The sequence below is a fragment of the Rhinolophus ferrumequinum genome, chromosome 9 (assembly GCF_004115265.2).
Source record: "Rhinolophus ferrumequinum isolate MPI-CBG mRhiFer1 chromosome 9, mRhiFer1_v1.p, whole genome shotgun sequence".
Lineage (NCBI taxonomy): Eukaryota > Metazoa > Chordata > Mammalia > Chiroptera > Rhinolophidae > Rhinolophus > Rhinolophus ferrumequinum.
The window spans coordinates 68,748,132-68,773,065 of NC_046292.1; the positions used below are offsets into that span (position 1 = coordinate 68,748,132).

At 35.0% G+C, this 24,934-nt stretch overlaps 1 protein-coding gene across 13 annotated transcripts in view; it reads right to left on the reverse strand.

Annotated features, from left to right (window-relative positions):
* Window positions 1-24,934, reverse strand: part of ZNF644 (zinc finger protein 644) — a 103,360-nt gene that overhangs the window by 59,758 nt on the left and 18,668 nt on the right. For 11 of the 13 annotated variants that reach the window (XM_033114249.1, XM_033114252.1, XM_033114248.1 and 8 more), the window contains one exon: window positions 11,582-11,642. The exons of the other annotated variants lie outside the window; for them this stretch is intronic. In XM_033114249.1, coding sequence (XP_032970140.1) covers window positions 11,582-11,603 — 22 coding nt within the window. In that variant the 5' untranslated portion in view covers window positions 11,604-11,642. The remainder of the gene's footprint in view (window positions 1-11,581; window positions 11,643-24,934) is intronic. 13 annotated transcript variants of the gene reach the window in all.

A 24,934-nucleotide genomic window follows, 5' to 3' on the forward strand; every position in this document is an offset into this window, starting at 1 on the left:
TCCCTGATGAATACTGGTTAAAAAAAAAAAATCCTCAACAAAACACTAGCAAACTGACTTCAACAACATACTAGTATTACTATATACCACAACCAAGTGGGATTTATTCCTGGACTGCAAGGATGGTTTAACATATAAAACTCAACCAACGTAATATGCCACATTAACAGAATGGAGAAAAATAACATGATCATCTCAAATGATGCAGAAAAAGAGTAGGACAAAATTCAATACCATTTCAGGAGGAAAAAAACCACACTCAATAAACTAGGAATAGAAGGAAACTATATCAACATGATAAAGCCCATTCATAAAAAGCGCACAGCTAAACTCATACTCAATAGTGAATATTGAAAGCTTTACCTCTAGATCAGGAACAAAACAAGACGGTCTGCTACTGCTATTTCTAATCAACATAGTATTGGAAGTCCATGCAAGAGCAATTAGGCAAGAAAACACAATAAAAAGCATTCAAATTGAAAAGGAAAAAATAAAATTATCTCTGTTCACAGACAACATGACCTTATGCAGGAAACTCAAAACACTACAAAAAACTGTTAAGAAAAACAATCTCATTTAGAATAGCTTCACAAAGAATAACATACTTAGAAAAAAGCGGAACCAAGGAAATGAATGACTCGTGCACTAAAAACCACAATACATTCCTGAAAGAAATTGTTTTAAAAAACACAAATAAATGGAAAGATACTCAGTATTCATGGACTGGGAAACTTAGTATTAAGATGTCCATATTATCTAAAGCAATCAACAGATTCAACATAATAATCACTATCAAATTTCCCATGGCATTTATTTTTTGCCGAAGTAGGCAACTTCATCCTAAAATTCGTATGAAATCTCAAGGGATCCCAAATAGCCAAAATTATTTTGAAAAAGAAGAACAAAATTGCAGGTATCATACTTCCTAACTCCAAAATAAATTACAAAGCTAGGAATCAAAATATTCTGGTACTGGCATAAAGACAGACTACTCACAATAGCTTAAAGGTGTAAACAACCCAAATGTCCATTCACAGATGAATGGATAAACTGTAGCATAGCCATTTAACAGAATATTATTCAGGCATTAAAAAAAAAAAAAAAAGAAGTACTCATATGCTAAAACATGGATGACCCTCAAAAAACATTATCCTTAGTGAAAGAAGACATAAAAGGTTATATATTGTATGATCCCATCTACCTGAAACATCTAGAATAGGTAAACTTACAGAGCTAGAAAGCAGATTAGAGGTTCCTAGGGGCTGAGAGGAGGAAGGAATGAGCAGTGCCTGCTTAATGTGTACAGGGTGTCCTCCTTGGGAAGTGATGATATATTTGAGAACTAGTCAGAGGTGATAGTTGCACAATATTGCAAATCAAAAAGGCCACTGAATTTTATACCTTAAAATTAATAATTTATTTTAGGTGAATTTTACCTCAAAGATAAAAATCAATTACATTTCTATATACTAGCAATGAACATATGAATCTGAAATTAAAATCACAATGCCACTTACAATGAATCCAAACAAAATACTCAGGTATAACAAAACACATAAAATATCTGTATGCTGAAATTACAAATGCTGATGAAAGAAATCAAAGACCTAAATAGAAATGTATAGATTGGGAAATTCATTCTTCCCAAATCAATCTATAGGTTTATTGCAAATCCTGTCAAATTCCAGGAAAGATTTTTGGTAGAAAAGGCAAGCTTATTTTAAACCTTTTCTAAGTACGAAAGTTTATCAATATATTTTTTTTAATTACCAATCTGGGTAGGGTGGGGACCAATAAGTATCTAGATTTGCTCCAAAATAACCTGAGGATGAAGGAGAAATGAGTGGGTCTAAATGAGATAAGATTATATATTTCATTATAGCATTTTTCTGTATATGTTCTTCTCTTCATAGCTAAATTATTTTACGGCTCTAATGAGAGGCAGTACTAACAGCCTATAAAAGCACAGACACTGAAGTTAAATTACCTGATTCAAATCCTAGCTCTCCCACTCATTTAACTCCCACTCATTAAACTCATTGTATCTCGGTTTTCTTATCTGAAAACTGATGATTAAGTTAACATTTTTAAAGTATTTATAACAATGCCTAGCATAAAGTATATAAATGTTAAATAAAATAAATCTGGGCTTATCATGGTTTTGGTTTTTAACCAATAAGACAAAAAAAAAAAATCTAATTGTCAAGTGTAAAAAGAGTAAACACTATACATAAACTTTTGTTAAAAAAAAAAGTGGGGGCAGCAGCCGGTTAGAGCGCAGTGCTCGTAACACCAAGGTCGCTGGCTTGATTCCCACATGGGCCAGTGAGCTGCACCCTCCACAACTAGATTGAAAACGACGACTTGACTTGGAGCTGATGGGTCCTAGACAAGCACACTGTTCCCCAATATTCCCCAATTTAAAAAGAAATTAAAAAAAAAATCTAAGATTGTCACAGTTTTAGTTTTTAATCAGTCAAAGAAATATAAAAGCCTGTCAATTGTAGAGGATTCTGTAGAAGATGTTAACGTTTAGTATCTTATTATCTTTCATGCTTTTAAGTCATTCAAACAATGGGTGGTTCAGTTTACAATTACTGCAGATATAGAAAGTGACTTCCTAAGAACTATATCACCTCAAGACAGAGGCAAGATTTGAGCTGAACTTTTTTTGATAGTTAAATTTTAAGCATACAGATGAACTGAGGATGAGATTGATGAGAAAGATATGAATAATGGTGAAAGTGTCAGGATTTTTTAAGAGCAATGATAATCAATTAGGCTGCAGTAACATGCTTATAAAAAAATAGCAGGAGATGAAACTGTTAAAGTTGATTGGAACATGATTTGGAAGCTCCTGATTATAAGATCTAAGAATTAAAATTTATCCTTAAGAAGTTTAATGTTTTTGAGCAGGTTAACATAACTCCCTAAAAAGCTGAATTAAATGTAATTAGACAAACAAAATGAAGTGAGCAAAGACCTATCATTCACAGATGAATGCCATAAACAAAACAGCAATGAGAATGGAAAGAAATGATACATACAATGTTGATAAAGTAGAAGCAAAAAGGCCTAGTAACTGACCAAATCTTCATGACAGAAAATAAACAATGTAAATATTCACAGATTTTGATCTTGATAACAAGAGAATGGGGCACTAGCAAGAAGAACAGGTTTTGAAAAAGTAAAAGTGACTAATCAATCCAGTTTAGACATGGTGATGTCAGAATACACAAATGAAAATGTCCTAACTGATTATGTTTTTATTAGAAGACAGGTTTCACTACTGCCATTAAAAATGTTTATTAGAAAGTGAAATATGTCTGTTTGTTGGAAAAGAAATACAAAGAAACAAGGCAGTATAAATACGAATAATTATAGTGTAACTTAATCAGGGAAAACATTACTCAAAAGTTATTAACACAATCTTTTAAGTTGGAAGAACTAACTTGTCTGCCACTGCTGCCATTTGACTAAAAATAAAATTTGATTAGATATTAAACATTATATGTAAATACTGACTGATTATTCAACAAATCTTTGAGTACCTCTGTGCCAAGAACTGCTCTAGATGGTGAGTGTACAATGGTGAACAAGGCAGGCAAGGTCCTACCTACTCTCACATATATACGAGGTGGGACAATCAAGTTCACAAACTTGTTGCAACAATGTTGCTAACCTTTTTTATATCGGAGGGATTATTCATTATGAATTTGTACCAACTGGACAAACAATTAACCAAATTTACTATTTGGAAGTGCTGAAAAGGCTCCGTGAAAAAGTTAGACAACCTGGACTTTTCACCAACGATTCATGGTTCTTGCATCACGACAATACACCAACTCACACAGCACTGTCTGTGAGGAAATTTTTAGCCAGTAAATAAATAACTGTATTGGAGCACCCTCCCTCCTCACCTGAGCTGGCCCCCAATGGCTTCTTTCTTTACCTGAAGATAAAGGAAATATTGAAAAGAAGACATTTTGACGACATTCAGGACATCAAGGGTAATACGACGACAGCTCTGATGGCCGTTCCAGAAAAAAAGTTCCAAAATTGCTTTGAAGGGCGGACTAGGCCCTGGCATCAGTGCACAGGTTCAAGGGGAGTACTTCAAAGGTGACTGTAGTGGTAATTCAGCAATGAGGTATGTAGCACTTTTTCTAGGATGAGTTCATGAACTTAATTGTCCAACCTCGTATATCTTGTATCTGAATGATTTGCTGAATCATGATTAACCTAAAGACTTCAGGACCACTTTAACCTAAACTGCTACCCATGCTGGAAAATGTCTGCATTATCGAGTATTATCAGAATTCATGTTTAGCTACTATGTATTAGACAGTATTAATGGAAATCCAAGACTTAACACATTTACTACACCCTTAACTATTTAAGTATCTTTGGTAAGACTCTTGCCATCAGTAGCATGATTAATTACTCATTAATGGTATTAAATCTTGTTTAATTAAGAATAAGCAGAGGCCAGAATCTCTAATAAAAACACCAGCTATAATTCTATATGGATTAAGTCATTTTTCAACAATCATTAGGTCAAGTGAATATTTTAGAAAAGATGCTTTGTAGTATCTTGCAGAGATACCAGAATAAAAAATAAATCTGTGACACATTATGAAGATTTAATGCTGATCTCTTTCTTAAGTTATAGGTCTCATATCTAACTTCCACCTGGTTTATGGTTCATGGTTTCCTGACATTTCTACTTAGCTGTCTTGAGCTACTTCAAAATAAAGAATCTAAAATTTTAGCTCGTGTTCTCTATAAACCTGCTTCTTCTCCACAGTTCCTACCTGTGAATACAGCACTACTGCCCAGGAAAGAAACATGAATACCATCCTTAACTCCCTGCTCCTTTACTCTCCTACCCCCAATTCCATTATAATTAATCACCAAAGCTGATGTATCCCGCTGTCTAAATCTCTCTCAAATCCAACCGTATCTTATCCCCACTATCAACCACTCTAAAGTCAGATGAGCATCCTCCCTGTACTAACTGGTCATCCTGAATCCAATCTAGCATCTCCTCAGACGCATTCTCCACATTTTAATTAGGGACCTTTTCTGAAACACAGATCTAATTACATCACTTCCTCACACTTATACTCCTTCAGTGGTGTTTCATTAATCTGTTAACCCAAACTCCCTAAAGTGGTTTATAAAACCCTCAATAAGAGCTCAAGCTTTACTCTGTCTTCTCTCGACACCAGCCACATCCTCACTTGATCTAGAACTCTACACTCAAAACATACATTTCCTTCCGTTCTACCAATCTTCCCGTTCTCTTACCTCTCATCATTTCCACTTTATATTTCTCCTGCTAAAAACAGTCTTTCCCTAACTTTTTATCTAGATAAATCACCAACAGTTCCTCTGAGTTTTAGTTTAAATGTCATTTCTGGGAGGTCTTGCCATTTTTCCATTCACTCACTCAAAATATATTAAATGCCTATGAATAAAATGCTGTCCTAAGTGTTTATATATTAATAAAACAGACATGGTCCTTGCCATTCAGGAACACAGACTATCACAATACTAATCACATTTTATTGTTATTACATATTTAGTCATCTTTCCTCCTCAGACTAATAACAAATATCAAGTATGAGCTAAAATCAATGTAACTACAATAACCAACTCATGAAACATTGAATGAATAAAATATTAAATAAGTATTTACTGAATACCAATCATGTGACAGGTAGGCCTGCCTCAAGTTCTCAGTCCAGCTAGAAGACTCAAAGGTTTCAAGTATTTACTTTAATGGTCCTTTCAAAAGAGCAGTAGATCAGAGGTCAGAAGACTTAGGTTCTAATTCTCTACCTGACCTCAAGTCAGTTTTCAATTATTTATGAACCTCACACCCTTAAGTGTATATTGTAATTTGTAAATTAATGGCAAGTATGGAGGCTTTCACAGTATAATTTATTTCTTGGTGGGTTCAAACAAACTTTTAATTTGTTTTAAAAGTTTGGGAAAAAACAGAAACAATTCAATGAATTCCTAAGCTGTAGTCAACTGTAAGCTTTAGTACACTTAAGAAAATGCCAGTAACTCTGACAACATGGACATTAAGTCAAATGAAACTGTGTTATAAAATAATTTTTGGAAACTAAAATTTAGTTCACACCTCCTCTGTCCACTTTTTCCCACAGTCATCTTATAATCGAAATTCCTTTGTGTCCTTCAGGGTCCAACTCAAATGTCACCTTCTTTCTATGAAGCCTTCCCTGATATTTGCCTTCAAAATTCCCTCTGTAGTCCTACTATACCATACATATCTGACAGTATTCTGTTCATGACTTGTAACATAATACACGGCACTGAGAAGTCTAATTATCAGTGCATATGTAACATATAGCATAGTGCCTAGAACATTGTGTTTCAATAAAGGCTTACTGAATGCTTTGTTTTATTTAGCACTTTTATTTACAGTTTAGACCTACCATAGAATATTCAAGTACAGCAACGGCAAAATTCTTTGGTCTGACAAGGCAGTTTTATGGTTTCCTGTTCAGATATTGAAATGACATTTGCCACTTAGCCTTTAACTGTTAAGTTGCAAAACAATTCAGATTTGGCTAGAAATTTTTGTAATAAATAGAGTCATGGATGAAACTTTCTTTGGAAAGATAAATTGACAACTCAGCTTAAAAACAGATCAACGCTGCCTCCTTAACCCTTTCAACAAATGAAACAACATAGTGAAACCAAGGGTGAGTTTTAAGATGAAGAATAAGAGAAATATAAACATATTCAGGAGTAAAGGCATCACACTGGAAAATAATGTACCAAAAAACAGCCCCCCAAAAGGCAATTATCTTAATCCTTAAAAATAACTCAGAGAAACCATTATGATAACGTTAGGGATTTCCTCAGCTCTCTTTTTTCTGGTCTTAAATTTAGCACTTGTTAGAATTAAAGAATTTGAAAAAAGGAGTTCATTGACTTTAAAGCTGGATCTGATGCTAATTATTACATATTTTCACATATGCTAAAGGCAGTAAAAAAAAAACAGAAAGAAGGAGAGTTTTCTAATGCTTGAGTTGCAAAAGACAATGGATTTCGAGTGGCATGCTGTTAATCTAGATTTAACTTAATACTTAGTAATGGCTTTTATTATATTTTTACTTATAGACTATGCTAACATTAATGTTTGCCAAATTATAAAGAAATTCACCATCAGGAAATATTTACGCCGAATAAACAGTACGAAGGGAACCAAGAAAGCTATTTGCTCACTCATAAGCATATATGACTTTTATTAAAATCTGGTTATTCAACATTAAAAATTGAATGCAGTACATAAAACACCAAGGTATGTTAATTGATGGATTTAATAACAAAGGAAACAACCTTTGCAAATTATGTATTTTTCCATGGAATTAAGATATGATGAAGGTGACATTTCAAACCTTTGAGGAATCTCACAAAGAAATGCAAATAAATACTTTTAAATACTTTAAATAAACACTTTTCACTGAATAGATTGGCAAGAATTAAAATACAAGTTAATATTCAGCAGGGTGTAGGAAACATATATTCTCAAAAACTACTAATAAGAATGTTAAGTGCTACAACCTCATTGCAATTTTGCAATATGTATCAGAAATTAAATGCACATATACACTGACCCAGCAATCCATTGCTACAAATTATCTTACAGATACTCTACAATCAAGAATATTTAGAATATTCATTGCTTATTCAAGAATATACAACAGTCAAGAATATGCAACATTGCTTATTCAAGCAGAAAACAATCTGAGATATACCCAAATGTCTATCAATAAGAAAAGTTGCATTTTATTAAATGTAACATATATTTGTAAAACGTTCAAGATATACTGGTAAATGGAAACGGGAAGATGTAGAATACATACCAGTTAGTTTTGGTAACTTATGAGGAGTACAGTGCTGGGTGAGAGAAGAAAGTTTTACATCTTATTTTAAACATTTCTATACTATTTGCTCACATATATAAACAAATGTGATTTCATTTAAAAAATAAAATTTTGAAAATATTAAATGTTGCTTGGCAATATATTTGAAAAAGGTCAAATGTACACTATGCAGTCTCATCAAGAATGAAGAACACATAATTTTATTAATTAAAAGGTTCTTTTTCACATTACAACACTGGGTAACACATCTATGGTGCTACTAAAATTGAAGCACAGATAGTTAACTTGGAAATTAAGGAAATTAAACTAATGTAAGACAAACATGCATAAAGAACTTCAAATCCTTGAATTCAAGGATTCTGCAAAATGGAAAAGCTTAGAAGCAGTTGACTACGGTACATAAAATACTGAAGCACAAAATCAAGTGGAAGAGTCTGAAACTGAGGTATACGTAACAGCCTCTGAGAAAAACTAGTCTCAAATATTTTAAAGACACATAAGTCAAGCAATCACAAGGTTAAATTTCTCTGAATACTCAAATTAATCAACAACAACAAAGAAAACTAAACACATTTCACATCCAGGATGAAACAAAAGAAACAAGTGAGGGTCTACATTTAATAAAAATCTATGTCTAAGAAAATCCTTGAAGGGAGATAGAGGAACAGCATGAGATGGGGTCAATGTCCAACTCTGTTCAACCTTTACGGCAGAAGCTGCAGAGAGGAAAAGCAACAAATTGATCCCAGTGGGAATGAACCGCTCCTTGCTTTGGACTTGCTAGAAGGCAATCAAGCTTCAGGCATAAAAATCCCCCAGGTGACTACGATAGCCAACCCAACTAGCCGAATTTAAAATATGGAAGAAAACTAGTGCAAATGCTTTACATTTTTTTTAAAGTTTCATTTCTTAGGAAAACATACTGTTTAAATATATTACAGATCTACAATGACAAAACAAAATTTTTTTAAAAAATACTTTTTAGCAAACAGCAAGCTTTCTAAGCTATAGGAATCAAAAATGTTTATCACAATTCCAGGCTATGATTCAATTTCTTCCTCCACTCCAAGTTTTTTACCCTCAGGAAAATAAGGAAAAGTTGTTTTTACTTTTTACAGATGTGACCAGTCTTCCTAATCTTCTACTTGTATTAGTCTAACACATCTTTTAAAAGATTTAAGGAAATAACTAGTACAAAGTCACAAAGAGAATACTATTATTACAGTAGCAAACACTTTAATTTCCATAACATGGATTAATGCCTTCACCTGGAAAAGAGTAATCAAAATTAACAATGACTAGTCATTTTATTGCAACTGGACTGAAAGATCACTTGGGGGATATTTTATTTCTCTTTCCATAATGCCTATATTGCTGCCTCTGTATTGTTCTCACTGGCTCCTTGCCACAGCCCAAGAGCAACTAAAGTGCCAATGCCCCCATCCCATTCCGGCAAACATTCTGAATCCCTATTTGTCTGAGAGAGAACGCTGTTCATTGTTCATGTTTAACAAACATTCACAAAGTACACAGTACTTTGGCACTGTGATCATAAGATAACTAGGACATATACGGTATCTACCTTCAAAGAGCTAACAGACTACTGCAGTATGGCCAGGCGTGGCTCAAAGGCCAACATGGTGCTTGAGATGGACTAATTCAGGAGAGAAGCGGACATCCAGCAGGAAGGACACTGGCAGCTGGCAGGCAAGGGGGTGGGGAAGAGTGACAACAGATACATATGACTACAACTAGGAATAGGAAACATATTTTGTTTACTTAGTTAATTCTAGGCATTCTGGAATAGCTACAGAGAGATCACTGTATGCCTTCCTATAGAGCTTAACATTTTATTGGGCAGGTGATGGTGGTCAATGAAAGAGACAACTAGAGGAAGGCAAGCAGTGCAGAATTTTGGAAAGTGAGGTCAGAGACTTGAAGAATCCAAGGAACAAAATTAAAGAGAAAGCATAAAAATTTGCAGTATGTTTATACAATAGAGTATTACTCATCAATAAAAAATAATGAACTACTGATACAACATGGAGGAAACTCAAAAACACTGAATTAAAAAACAGATACAAAAGGGTACATGTTATATTATTCTATACACACAAAGTTCAAGGAAAAACTAAGGTATGCTGATAGAATTCAGAAAGATGCTTGCCTCAGGAAGAAAGCCTACTGGATTCGAAAGGAAGAGCAAGAGGAACTTTCAGGGACAATAACAATGTTCTACATCTTGACCTAGATGGCAGTTACACATGTGGACATATATGTAAAAACTCATGCAACTCTATACTTTAAATTTTTCACATTTTACTATACATGAATTTGAAGTAAATAAAAAAATGTATATATAATTGTGGTGGCATAAGATCAGAATAAATTAAACCAGTGTCATCCCATGAGCAATTTCTAACATAAAGAAATCAGAATAAAGACTCCAATAGAGACACTGCCCATTCAACTAATAAGCAAATTCCCTAGAAGATCTTAAATACAAAAGTCTAGCTGCTTCTCCTCTTCAGGAAGTTATATAGACAAATGTTATTCATAATAAACGCTATGCAAATAAAGTACTCTTCCTAAAGAAAAACAAACCGCTTACTATTAACCAAAAAATAAAAATTTCCTACCTTAGAAGAGGTACTATAAAGATTAATGAGGCACAACGAGCACTTAACATGACCTAGAGAGATTACTCTTCAACTACAACTAGTATTACTATTACATAATAGCAATAAAAGCAAAAATTTGCTCAAAATATGCCTAATCCTCTTACTGAGAATATAATATTTAATGACATATCACTCAAATACAGTACTTCTCAACTAGGGTTTTTTTTAAAAAAACTTTGAGATCAGCAAGCTTCTGGCAGCTGAAACACCTAGTTAGAGAAAAACCAAGTTAACTGCAATTTTATCAAAGTATTCTTCTTAATCTGTTTATATCCTGAAGCCATGTTCACATACCAATAGACAGTAAACGTGTCTTTTTTAACATGTCAACAGTTTATATCATTAAAAAGTAATCTTTCACATACCAGACCAAAAGAACATGACTACAGTTCAACATTGTGAAAGTCAGCAATCTTTAAAAATTAAAGCCAATCAGAATGCTAAATTAGAAAAATCATTCAGTAGAGATACCCACAAGAAAAATATCAAAACAATCATTTATAATTCTGAACATTATATAACGAAATCAGAATTTGGATAATTTAACCAATTTATGGAAGTGTTTCATTAATGAAGTAAAATTCACAAAAGCAATGACTACCAAAGTACTATAATCAACTAAGAGGAGAACACGGAAGCAATCTAACAAATCTCTTATTGAACTGGTTTTTGAATGGCTAAACCAACCACCAACTTGATTTTCTAACATGTTTTATAGTCTATGGAGACTGCACACCTAAATTCTAAAATTCAATATAAAAAGGAAAAGTAAGAATTTAGCTCCACAATTTGATAGCTGTATTTTTACTCCCATCAAATAAACTGGACCAAGTGCATCAAATAGTCAATTCTTCGTATTTCAAAGTTTTATTTAAAACCTCGATTCTGAACTTGGAAGCACATTTTTAAAAAATAAACATTTTATATTACTCCTACTTTAGTATGTAACATTTAACAAAGTCGTCTTCTACTTACCTAGATTGTGCCTTATTAACATCTTGCTGCAAGAATAATCTCATTCGAAATTAAATCAAACCTGAAAGAATACAGGTAAAACCATCACTTAGTTTTTTGCTTCAGGTATGAATAAGTGCATCTATGACACACTATACTTTTAAATTAAAAACTGCAAATCAAAATTTTTTCTTAATATAACATCTACCTGAAAAAGTGCTCAACTAAAACATGATCATTTTTACATTCAGGAAACTTGCAAAGTATCATTATCTTGAGAAACAATAATCTATTCAAATAAAAAAAACTTAAACTTTCTAGTTCTCAAAATAAATTTACAAAATTGTTTTCATTAATTTTAATGATATGGCAATAACCATAATTAAAGTCAGGATTTGTTCAAAAAACACACACTACTATCTAGATCAATCTTTATCTAATACTACTGAGTATATACCAAAAAAAATGCCAAAAAGCTGAAGAAAAAAATACAATGAGATGGCATAAAAGTATATACCAACAGTAACCATAATAATTGCTAACACCAAGTACTTACTAAATGCCAGAGATCATTATTCCAGAGAATAGCATACATTGATACTCACTACTTCCTCAATTTAATCTTCACTCTAGTGTAATGCAACCTCTACCCCAAAACTCCACTGAAAATTTAGTTTTCAAAAATCTACCGACCTCTAATTTCATCACATTCCATAAATTCTGAAAACTCAGTTCTCTCCTGGCCTGAACTCTACACCTGTCCCCTACCTGAAAACAGCTTGTTACTCTTCTGAATTCTTTTCTTGAAAAATGGCACCACCATACCTACTGCCATTGTTACCGAAATTACTGTAACTGTGCTATCTCCAGACTCAGTATCATCTCAAATTCATCCTTCCCATAAATATCTAAGTAATCATTTTGCAATGGCTGTCTTGAAGATGTCAGACCTATGCTTCCAGTCCTTCAATAGTACTCATCAATGATCTCAGCCATCTCTATTGATCCTTAATCATTCCTCTCCCATTCACTCCACGTTTCTACTGTCCCAAACCCCTTTGACTCCCAGAGGAGCCGCCATGCTCTCAGCTTTCATGTCTTTACATGATGAGCTATACCCATCTTATCTCTAACTTTCCTAATATATTTTTACTAGTTTTTCAATATTAAGCTCAGTCACCCTGACAGATCCTTCTTTAATTTCTTCAACTACATAAAGCTGTGTTTCTCAATTGCTATAGCAACTAGTGATAGCTCTGTATCAACCTAGTTTACTCATGTATTTTCTGAACTACAGTGTGGACAAGAATTCTTTTATCTCATATTAGCACTTTCATTGAATGGCATACTATAAAGGCGTAACAATGTAGGCTCAAAGACTACAGAAATTTTGTGTTGTATCCTAAATTTTACATAGGAATGTAGAAGAGAAAAAAATAAAATTCAGGCTAATGAGTTGAATTCACATTTTCAAAGACCAAAGGAAAAAAATTCACATCACTTTTGGATCCAGTAATGCTGCTTTACGAAGTAACTACGTCTAAGTAAAAATACAACTGACGATAATCAGCCAAGTGCAACCTTTTATTGGATGAATAAATTAACTTCATTATCAGCACCAAAATTTTGGTACTAAATGTTTGCATCCCTACAAAAAACAGTCTGTGGACTTTAAGTCCTAGACTAATTTAAGTATTAGCTTTAGGCAGTAAAAGAGTTAGACAAGAAGGCAAATCTGGTTTTAATACTAATAATATCCATAATCTAGAAAAGTGATTCTCAAACTTGAGCATGCTCAGAATCTCTCGGGCTTGTTATACAGAATGCCAGGCCCCACACTCAAAAGTTCTTGATTATATAAGTCTAAGAGTGGAGCCTATAATTTGCATTTCCAGTAAGTTCCTGAAGTGACGCTGATGCTGCTATGTCCAGGACCACATACTGAGAACCACAGACAGTTTTCTGTGTAATGTCTAGAAGAAAAGAGAGTATTTTCTCTGTACTCACTGCCACCAACCTTTACCCACCCAGAACTGGATATTGGGAACTATTACAAACGAAACTATAAATCAAAGTGACAACAATCAAAGTGTGATAGGCCCAACAAAAGACATCCACATCCTAATCCCTGGAACCTGTGAATCCCACCTTATACGCCCCCTCACTCCCCAAGAAAAAGTCTTTGCAAGAGTAATTAAAAGTCTTGGAGAGATTATCATGGATCATCTATGAAGACTAAATACAATCACATGTATCCTTATAAAGAGGGAGATGGGGAAATTTGGCCTTAAAGATCGCAGCCATAGCCAAGAACACCAGCAACCACAACAACTGAAAGAGGCAAGGGACACGTTCTCCCTAGAGCCTGTGCAGGGAGAACAACCCTGCTGATACCTTGATTTCTGTCCAGTGATACAGAGTTCAGACTTCTGGCTTCTAGAGAGTAAGTTTCTGTTGTTTTAAGCCACCTAGATTGTAGTAAATTGTTAGAAGAGCCCCAAGGAAACTAATATACTGATTGTAGGTTCTCGAGAAAATAAATTAGAAGCGCTACATAAAAGGTGTTATGGACTAAATTGTGTCCTCGTAAAATTCATGTTGAAACCCTAAACCCAATGTGACTCTATTTGGAGATAGGGCTTTTCAGGAGGTAACCGAGGTTAAACGAAGTCACAAGGGTGGGCCCTAATCCAACATGACTGGCATCTTTATAAAAGAGACACCAGGGATGCATGCACAGAGAAAAGGCCATGTGAGGACACAGACAGAAGAGAGCCAACTACAAGGAAAGAGGCCTCAGCAGAAACCAAACCTAACACGCTAATCCTGAACTTCTAGCCTCCAGAAATTTCTACTGTTTAGCCATCCTACCTGTGGTATTTTGTTATAGCAGCCCTAGCAGACTAATAAAAAAGGATGTGCCTGTTTGTACAACAATAAGAATGCACTTAATCCCATTGAACTGTACACTTTAAAGTGCTTACAGTGTTAAATTTTATTAAGGGCACATTTTACCATAATAAAAAAAAGTACACACAAACTCATCCCACACAATAGCTACCATGTTTCCCTGAAAATAAGACTGGGTCTCATATTAATTTTTGCTCCAGAAGACGCATTAGGGTTTATGTTCAGGGGATGTCATCCTGAAAAATCATGCTAGGGCTTATTTTCTGGTTAGGTCTTATTTTCGGGGAAACATGATAACTCGGACTTCAACTGTTCTATTAATTTTTTTCTCTTGTTCTGGTCATAGTTACATTTTAAAGTCTAGGGAAAAAAACTTTTGATTGCATTTGTTCCCCAAGAGCCAAACCAGGTCATTTAAAACACTGTATTTCCTGTAAAAGAAGATTTTATAATTTTTATAGAAAGTACTTAAAAGTACAATTGGGATATTGTTTAAGTGAGTGTTGGGAGACAACAAGAAAACTACAAACCAATATCCCTGATGGGTACTAAGCAAAAATCCTCAGCAAAATACTAGCAATCCAAGTTCAACAGCACATTAAGTGAATTACACAAAGTGAAACAAGTTGGATTTATTCCTGGAATGCAAGGATGGCTCAACAAATCAATGTAATACACCACATTAACAAAATGAAGGTCAGACACCACAATCACCACAACTGATTCTGAAAAAGCATTTAATAAAATTCAATACAATTTCATCATAGAAACACTCAACAAACTAAGAACAGAAGCAAACTGCCTAAACATAATCAAAGCCATATGTGAAAGGCCAACAGTTAACATCATACTCAATAGTGAAAGACTGAAAACTTTTTCTATAAGATCAAGAAAGTAAGGATGCTTACTCATACTGCTTCTATGCAACATAGTCCTGGAAGTACTAGCCAGAGCAAAATAATACGAAAAACAATAAAAGGCATCCAAATTGGAAAGGAAGAAATAAAATTATGTTTGCAGATAGCATGATCATTTAGGTAGAAAACTCTACAGATTCTTAAAAACGAAACAAAAAAAAATCTTAAAACTAGTAAATGATTTCAGCAAAATTGCAAGATGTGTAATCAGTACATGAAAATCAGTTGTTTCTATATACCAATAATGATCAATCCGAAAAAACAAAATTATGAAAATCTCCTTTACAAAAGCATAAAAAAAAATGACTTGTGAATAAACTTAACCAAGGAGACAAAAGACCTGTACACAGAAAAACTATAAAACTTTACTAAAATAAATCAAAGAAGGTACAAATAAATAGAAAGACATCCTATGTTCGTGGATTGGAAAGCTTAATGTTGTTTAAACATCCATAGTACCCAAAGCAACCTAAAATTCAATGCAATCCTTATCAAAAACTTCTGTACATCAAAGCAAACAACCAACAGAGTAAAAGGCAATCTACAGAAGGGGAGAATAATTTTTGCAAATCGTATCTGATAAGGGGTTAATATCCAAAATATATAAGTAATATCTACAACTCAACAACAACAAAAAACAAAATCAAATAACTCAATTAAAAATGGGCTAAGGATCTCTGAATAGACAAATATCCAAAAGATATACAAATAACCAACACTATATGAAAAGACACTCAGCAATGCTAATCATGAGAAATGCAAATCAAAATCACAATGAGATATCATTTCATATCCAATAGGATGGCCGCAATCCAAAGAACAGAAAATCTCAAGTGTTAGCAAGGATACAGAGAACTGGAACTCTTGTGCATTGCTGGTGGAAATGTGAAATAGTGCAGCCATTATGGAAAACAGTATAGCAGTTCTTCAAAAAATTAAAAATAGTATTATCGTATGATCCAGCAATCCCAGCTCTGGGTATATATATCCAAAAGAATTCAAAGTAGTACCTCAAAGAAATATTTACATATCCATACTCACTGCAGCATTCTTTACAATAGCCAAGAAGTGAAAGCAACCTGAATGCCCACTGACAGATGAATGGATAGAGGAAATGTGGTATACATACAATGGAAATCATACAGCCTTTAAATAGAAAACGATCCTGTAACACTACATTACGCATGAACCTTGGAAAGATTATATTAAGTGAAATAAGCACAGCACAAAAGGACAAATACTGTGCGATTCCACACATATGAGTACCTAACGTAGTCAAAATCAGAGAAAAATAAAGTAGAAAAGTGGTTGCCAAGGGTTGGCAGTAGGGGGAGAGATTTTCAGTTTTACAATATAAAAATTCTAGAGGACTGCTGTACAACCACTAAACTGTACACTTAAAAATGATTAATGGTAAATTTAATCTTATGTATTTTTACCACAATTTAAAAAATAAATACCAAGAAAAATACAAAGGTCAAGATGGAGTAACAGGGACTGAGTTTGTCCTCTCCCTGAAAATCCTAAGAAACCAGAAACATATATGAAATGACAGTTGTCAGATATTAGGGAACTACCAAAGGTGAACTCTAAAAGAAAGGAAACAAAATAGGTGAGCTCTCCAATAATTCCCAACTTACTGCCTAGAAGGAGTACCCAGGCAGAGCCTGTGGTCTCCCTAAGTTGAGGAGACTGAGCTAAAAGTCCAAAAAAGCCAAGACAGCTAAAGATTGCAGAGTACTGGAGAAAAGACAACTGCACAGATTGAAAACACTTTTCAGTATCCAGTACCTAAGGCCAAAAAAAGAGCCACCCAAAAGCATAAGAGAGATTATTGCCCTAGTCTCACACAAAGCCAGAAATAATGCCTATTCCCTTAAGACAGAGTGGAAAACCTCTTAATTCAGGCAGCCCTGACTAGAGTAACCCTGTATTAAACGCTGTTTGAAAGCCAGACCCCAAAGGGGCATGTGGTTCAGGAAGGAAGAATTACAAAGTGGCATAAGGAACATTTTAGGGGTGACAAATATATTAATTATCTTGTTTGTGGTGATGGCCTCCCAAGTGTATACGTTATCTCAATACTTACCATACTACACACTTTAAATATGTGTACTTCATAATATGTTAATCACATGTCAACAAGTCTGTTTTCAAAACCTCAATTACAATGAAACAAACAACCCAATTACCATATGGGCAGAAAAGTTCAAGCAGCACTTCACCAAAGATACATGAATGACAAGTGCGTGCTTGAAAATACACTGAGCATCCTTTGTCATTAGGGAAGTGCAAATAAGCCACAACGAGTTATTACTACACAACTATAAGAATAGCTAAAATCAATAAAACCAACCATACCAAATGTTGATGCACATGTGAAGGAACTGAAACTCATACAGGAAAATAAAATGGTACAACTTTGTAAAAAATTTTACCATTTCTTAAAATGTCAAACACACACCTACTAAATGGTCACCTATCATTGCACGCCTAAGTATTTACTCAAAGAAATGAAAGCAGATGTTCATATAAAAACTTACATACAAACGCTCTTTATTTGTAATAGCCAAAAACTGGGGGGGAAAATGTCCCAACAACGTGAATCCTTACATTACATCTTTATAATGAATAAGTAGTACTAAATTTATGATATATGCAACATGGATGAATCTAAGAATAATGATGCGGAGTTAAACTATGTGGACAAAATGATTACATACTGCATTAAGGGGAGGACCAATGAATAGGAAAAGGGTATGAAGGTGCACAAGAAAACTTCTGAGAGTAAAGAATACGTTTATTATCTTGATTGTGGTGGTGATATTGTGGGTGTATACAGACATCAAATCTGTTCAAACTGTACACTTTAAACGTGTAACTTATTATACATTATCCTTTAATTAATGTTTTTAAAAATCACAATATGAAAATGATAAACTTGGAGGAAAAAATGAAGTCAAATCTCGAATTAAGAAAGTTAGGATGCAATAATGAATACAAAAAGAACACTGTCATTTATAACCAAAAGAGTAAATAAAGGTACAAATGAATTATCTTTGAACATTTCCAACTGGTACTACAATTACCCCACCACTGGTAATTCTATGTACAAACAATGTTTCCAAAATCTCATCAGACATTCCCTATAAAACAAATAAAACTAAAGTCATCTGGACTACTGAACAGATTGATGTAATTTATACCTGCCCCAACTTCCATACTTAAACACAATTCCTACTGAAAATAATGGGACTCAACCTAGAACTAAATAACAACTGAAAATTAATTTTACAATATGAATCAAAACAACTGTCTTCAAAAATAGCCCCAATTCTGCAGCACCCCATTATCCATTCATTTGGCAATGAGGCTTTGCAATTTCTCCCATCAAGAGGCAGTCTCTTCCCTCACCATTTAACTCTGGGCTTGACCTTATTAGGAAGACCAGTAGAATGAGGCAGATGTCACAGTCTGCCAGTCTGAGCTAGGTTTCTTCTGCTCCTCTTGGAATCCTGCCACCACTACCATAAGAACAAGTCCACTCTGACCAGCTGGAGGATGAGAAGATGGCACAGATGTCCCACCCCAGGTCATGCTAGAGAACCCAGCCAAGAGCAGCAAAGCCACCTTCCTTTCTTGTTGCTGAACAGTCTCATAAATGAGCCTAGCAAAAACCAGAAATACTGCCTAGCTAACGCATAGACTTGTTCTAGTAATAAATGTTTTAAACCACCATGTTTTAGAATAATTTGTTAAACAGCAATAGCTAATACAGCAAGTCAGAATGAAATAATGAATATAAAACATTCTCATTTACAACCAAGAGTAAAGATACAAATGAATAATCTTTCAACACTTGCAAGTGATACCACAACTACTATCTTAGAGATACAATATTAAATTACCCTTATCCACAGAAGAGTTATCTTAGATTAACAATTGATCTAGGCCTCTAAACTTTTGATCGCAAAAGTTTAAAAAATATAAAAGACAGTGTCTTTTATTCTTTTATTAGCAGTGACTCTACAAAACATTTCATCAGTTTGTCAATCTCAGAGATATGTAAACTTAGCATAATCATTTTTACAAGTAATTTTAACAGTCAACTATAGTTTTTCAACTTTGTTGTTAGACAGCTTTACTGAATTCAGCCATACAATGAAATTTTTCAGGATACTCCAAAAATCTATGAAAACTGTCACAGGGCAATCTGCTATCTTGCCTAACATTCCTTTTCCTATTTATGTTAATGGCACTCTGATTATCCTTTAAGGAAACACTCTTACTCAATCCTAGGCCTCTGAACCAACGCATGAACAGGTGACACCCAGGTTGATCAGAGTACCTTGTCCTCCTAGCCACAGTAATCTGCTCAGGGATGGGAATAGCCCAAAGTGGGGCATGTGGAATCCTCCTCAGAATGTTTGCAAGCACTGGGGAAGGTACACTCCTCAGTGGAATTAACAGCTATGAGAACAATGTAGGTCAGAGCAGCCAGTGGCCATCTTTGACACCTCATGGAGATAATACATTTAAGAATGAAGCCACCACAGAAAAAATCCAAACCAAGAGATGGAGACATTATCCTCATATTGCATGCACCTATCAATCCAAACACACATGAAGTAACTGCAGTAATAGAACAGGTAATACTTATCAACTCGCCTACTGAGACCTACTAGAGAAACTAAACAAAATATTCAAAATCTTCAACTTGAAAACGTCAAAAAGGTAATACAACAGTAAAGAATGACCAGGCCAAGATCCAAGACAAGATGGAATCCTACAGATATAAACCCAGCACCCGTGGATGTTTTTGCCTTGGGGATTATTTGCCAATCGAGATGAGGCAGCTGACAAACTAATCATTTATGATATTATTGTAGAGCTAGAGGGACCAAAAGGGGAGAACAAGGTTCAGAAATAGTGAGAACCACGCTAAGCTGCCCACTATTTGAGATCCCAAAGGACTTAACTCTTCCTTGCATGTACCACAGCCTTACCTAAAGACATCTAGGTAGCCAAATAAAAAAAATCTCAATCCCTAAAATTTAATTAAGGTACCCTAGACTGCTGGAGACCCCAGGCATGCCATAGCAAACAAAAGAAAAAGATAGTATCACCATAGGGCCTAAAGTTTAGGCCTGGAAAAGCAGATGAAAATTTAAATTGAGCGAACATAGCAGCGAGAGGATCAGAGGAGGAGTAAAACAAAAATTCTCAGTATAAATGTCCGCCCAAATCACTGGATGACTGATAAACTATGTATACACAAAGAACTGAAAGGGTTGGGGGGTGGGGAAGTTGGCAGAGCCAGAAAAAAAAACTTCACTTGAAAAATAGAGTTGTACTGTAAGTTTGATGCTTTTTCAACAGTGTGCATTGCTTCAGCAGAAAGCTGAAGCCCTACAAGGTTGAAGTGTCAGAAGATAAAACCCATGCCCAGCAGAACAGTTTGTAATTAGTAGAATCCCTAGAAGGAAGAAAACCACAGGGAAAGACTCAAAATCTGACTATAAACTTCACCCGGTAATTCTCAGAAGAACATTAACAATCCTGCGTCACTAAAACTGTTCATAATGTCCAGTTCTTCAAATGAAAGTTACAGGATATGCAAAGAAACTGGAAAATCTGATCCATACTCAGGAAAATGGGGGAGTCAATAGACATTAATTCTGAGTACCCTGAATCTTGGAGTTAGCACATAAAGAATTCAAAGTAGTTATTCTGTTATTAAAATTAAAATCCATTCAAAGTATTAATGAAACTTTACATAAAAAGCAAAAAGCAGAAAAATTACTGAAATAATTTACCAGAAGGAGGTGTTTAGATGTGGAAGAAGAATTAGTAAGCTTGAACTAGGGTAATACGATTGTCCAAACCAAAGAAACAGTGAAAAGACTACAGAAAAGTTAACAGAATCTCAGAGACCGGTAGGACAATCTCAGGTAGTCCAACATAGATATAACCCAATTCAACAAAGACGTGCAAGATGTAACAGAAGGAGAAAAGAGTGGAAAAGGTACAAAATAATTTTTGTTAGAGAAGTAATAGCCAAAAACATCTCAAATTTCGTAGACAACATTCATTAACTTACACATCCAAGAATCTCAACAAACCCAAGCAGAATAAACACAAACAACCACTTCTATATACATAACAGTCAAGCTGCTAAAGGCCCAAGAAGAAACCTTGACAGCAGCCTGAGAAAAATTAACGGTTACATGTGAGAAATGACAATACAAGTAATGGCTAACTTATCATCAAAAAATAACTGAGAATCGGAACAATATCTTCTATATCTAGTGACATTATCCTTCAAAAATGAAGGTAAAAAAAGACACATTCAGATAAACAAAAATCAGACCTGTGGGCAGCAGACAAAACAGAGTAAAAAAAAGAGGGGGAAGGAAGTAGGGGGAAAGATGGCAATACAACAAAGTCAGAATAAATAGAAAGCACACAAAATCATACATTTAAGCCTCAATACATCAATTATATGAAACCTAAATAAACTTTATAATTAAAAGAGTTAGATGGCACTAAAAGTAAAACAATATGGTGTATACACAACAGTTCCAAAACATAAAGGAACGGAAAATTTTAAAATAAAAGTTTTGGGGAAAAAATGAACCACACAAACACTAGCTATAAGGTGGCCGGTATAGCTATGTTATTATCAATCAAGGTAGGCTTCAAAGCAAAAAACATTGCTAAAGATAATGAAAAACAATGATAAGAGAATCAACTCATCAGAAACATAAAGCAACTCTAAATTTGTGTGCCTCAATAACACGGATTCTAACATATGAAACAAAAATAGCCACACAAGAAAGACAAATCCATAACAGCAGTAGAAAATTTTAACAAATCTAATTGAACCAAAGTGCAGAAATTAAATTGGTGAGCATGTAGAAGTTTTGAACAACATGATTAACAAAACTGACTTAACACATATAAATACTGCACCCAAAAAACTGCAGAATACACACTTTTCAAATACACACAAAATATTTACAAAATCTGGCCAATAAACAAAAGGTGCAATCACATTTGGATCAGGGAAATGGAAAATAAAATCACGGAGATACCACTACACACCCTCTAGAATGGCTAAAATTAAAGATTAACAATATAAAGTGATGAAGATAAAGTGAAAAAGGAACTTTGTTGATGAGACTATAAATTATTACAATTTGGAAAAAACGTTTTTAAATGTCTTCTGAGATCTAACATACACTCTAAACCCAAGCTATTAAAACTCCTAGGTATTTACTAAATATAAACGTGTGCATGTGTGCACTTGGAGACAGGTACAAGAAAATGCATAACAACATTATTCACAAAAGCCTAAAATTGTTAACAACCCAAATTTCCATCAATACGAAAATTAATAAATAGTGGAATATTCAAATAATATACTGTACAGCAATGATTAGTGAACTACAGTTATACGTATGCAAACACAGAGATGAATCTCACAAAAGAAGGATCCATTTATATAAACCTCCTAACAGGAAAAATATATATATAGTTCAAAAATGTATTTTTAGGGGCTGGCCTGGTGGCTCAGGTGGTTGGAGTGCCACGCTCCTAACACCAGCTCGCAGGTCCAATTCTCACATGGGCCAGTGAGCTGCGCCCTCTCAGCTAGGATTGGAACAACAGCTCTCCCTGGAGCTGGGCTGCTGTGAGTACCGGAGGTTGGCGTGCGCAGCGTTGGGCTGCTGTGTCCTGCCGCCGGCTACCGTGTGCCACAATGAGTGGCCAGCGGCCAGCTTGTGTGGTAAGCAACCATCGTGAGCTGCTGTGTGCTGCCATGGGCCACCATGAGTGGCCGGCAGCCATTGTAAGAGGCCAGCAGCCTGCGAGAGCTGCCGTGAGTGGCTGACAGACGACTGGCGACCGACTGCCTCAGCTGGGGGGAGCGCAAAGCTCCTAATACCCGCATGGGCCAGGGAGCTGTGTCCTCCACAACTAGACTGAGGTGAGAAACAACAGCTTGAACCTGAGTGGGGAGGGGAGGCAGAAGAAAGGGGGGGGGGGAAAAACTGTAGTTTTAACTCATAAAAACATAAAGCAAAAAAAGGACTACCATAAAAGGTAGGCTGGTAGTCTCCTAAGGAAAGACGGAGACGTGTGATTGTAGGGACCAGAGTAGAGGATATGGCAGTGTTTTAATTCTTGATTGTGGGTGATTAAACAGGTATACACTTTTGAATACTTAAATTGTATATTTTTTCCATACATTATTCTGAGTATCATTTCCACAGTAAAAACTTTTCAAAACTGGGCCGGCCCGGTGGCTCAGGCGGTTGGAGCTCCGTGCTCCTAACTCCGAAGGCTGCCGGTTCGATTCCCACAGGGGCCAGTGGGCTCTCAACTACAAGGTTGCCAGTTCAATTCCTCGAGTCCCGCAAGGGATGGTGGGCAGGGCCCCCTGCAACTAAGATTGAACACGGCACCTTGAGCTGAGCTGCCTCCCGGATGGCTCAGTTGGTTGGAGAGCGTCCTCCCAACCACAAGGTTGCCGGTTCGACTCCCGCAAGGGATGCTGGGCTGCGCCCCCTGCAACTAGCAACGGCAACTGGACCTGGAGCTGAGCTGCGCCCTCCACAACTAAGACTGAAAGGACAACAACTTGACTTGGAAAAAAGGCCTGGAAGCACTGTTCCCCAATAAAGTCCTGTTCCCCTTCCCCAATAAAATCTTAACACACAAAAAAAAACTTTTCAAAACTAAAAATAAACATATTTAAGGCTTTGAATTTTCCCCTAAATAATGCATTGGCATTACAGTATTTTGTTTTTAATTAAAGTTATACAAATGCATATTTTAAAATCAAATAAAGCTTGTTATGAAAAACAGCACTACCCACCACCCTTTTCCTAATCCTCCCACCCCACCCCATTTCTAACAGTACTGTCATACTGGTATATTGATTGTTCATTTTGGATCTGATTGCCTCCTACATAAGAAAATAACTTAACTCTTTTAATGTCCCTCCTGTAATTTTCCCAAATTATACTATAACTCCACATGAGGATAGCTAGCTGATTTTCTAAAAATGCAAAAGCAATTCAATGGAGGAAAAAAGTCTTTTCAACAACTGGTGTAGGAGCAACTGGACATAGAGGGGAAAAAAACATACCGACTGAATCTCACACATTATACCTATATTAGTTCAAAACAGGCTATAGGCTTAAGTGTGAAATGAAAAATTATTAATCTTGTAATCAAGAACAATCATCAGAATCTAGAACTAGAAAAAATTCTTTGAATCAACACTAAAAGCACGGTACATAACAGGAAAAACTTAATAAATTACACTTCATAAATGAAAATATGTTACTCTATGAAAGACCTGTTAAGAGGATTTTTTTAAGTGTCAGATTTGAAGAAAATGTTTTCAAACAACAGACTCATATCTAAAATCTAAAAGCTCTCAAAACTCAAAAGTAAGACATCAGCAAAAAACATCAAAATAAGGACATTCAAAATCTCCTCCATAAAATCAACAAGAATACTGGCAAAATAGAGTCAA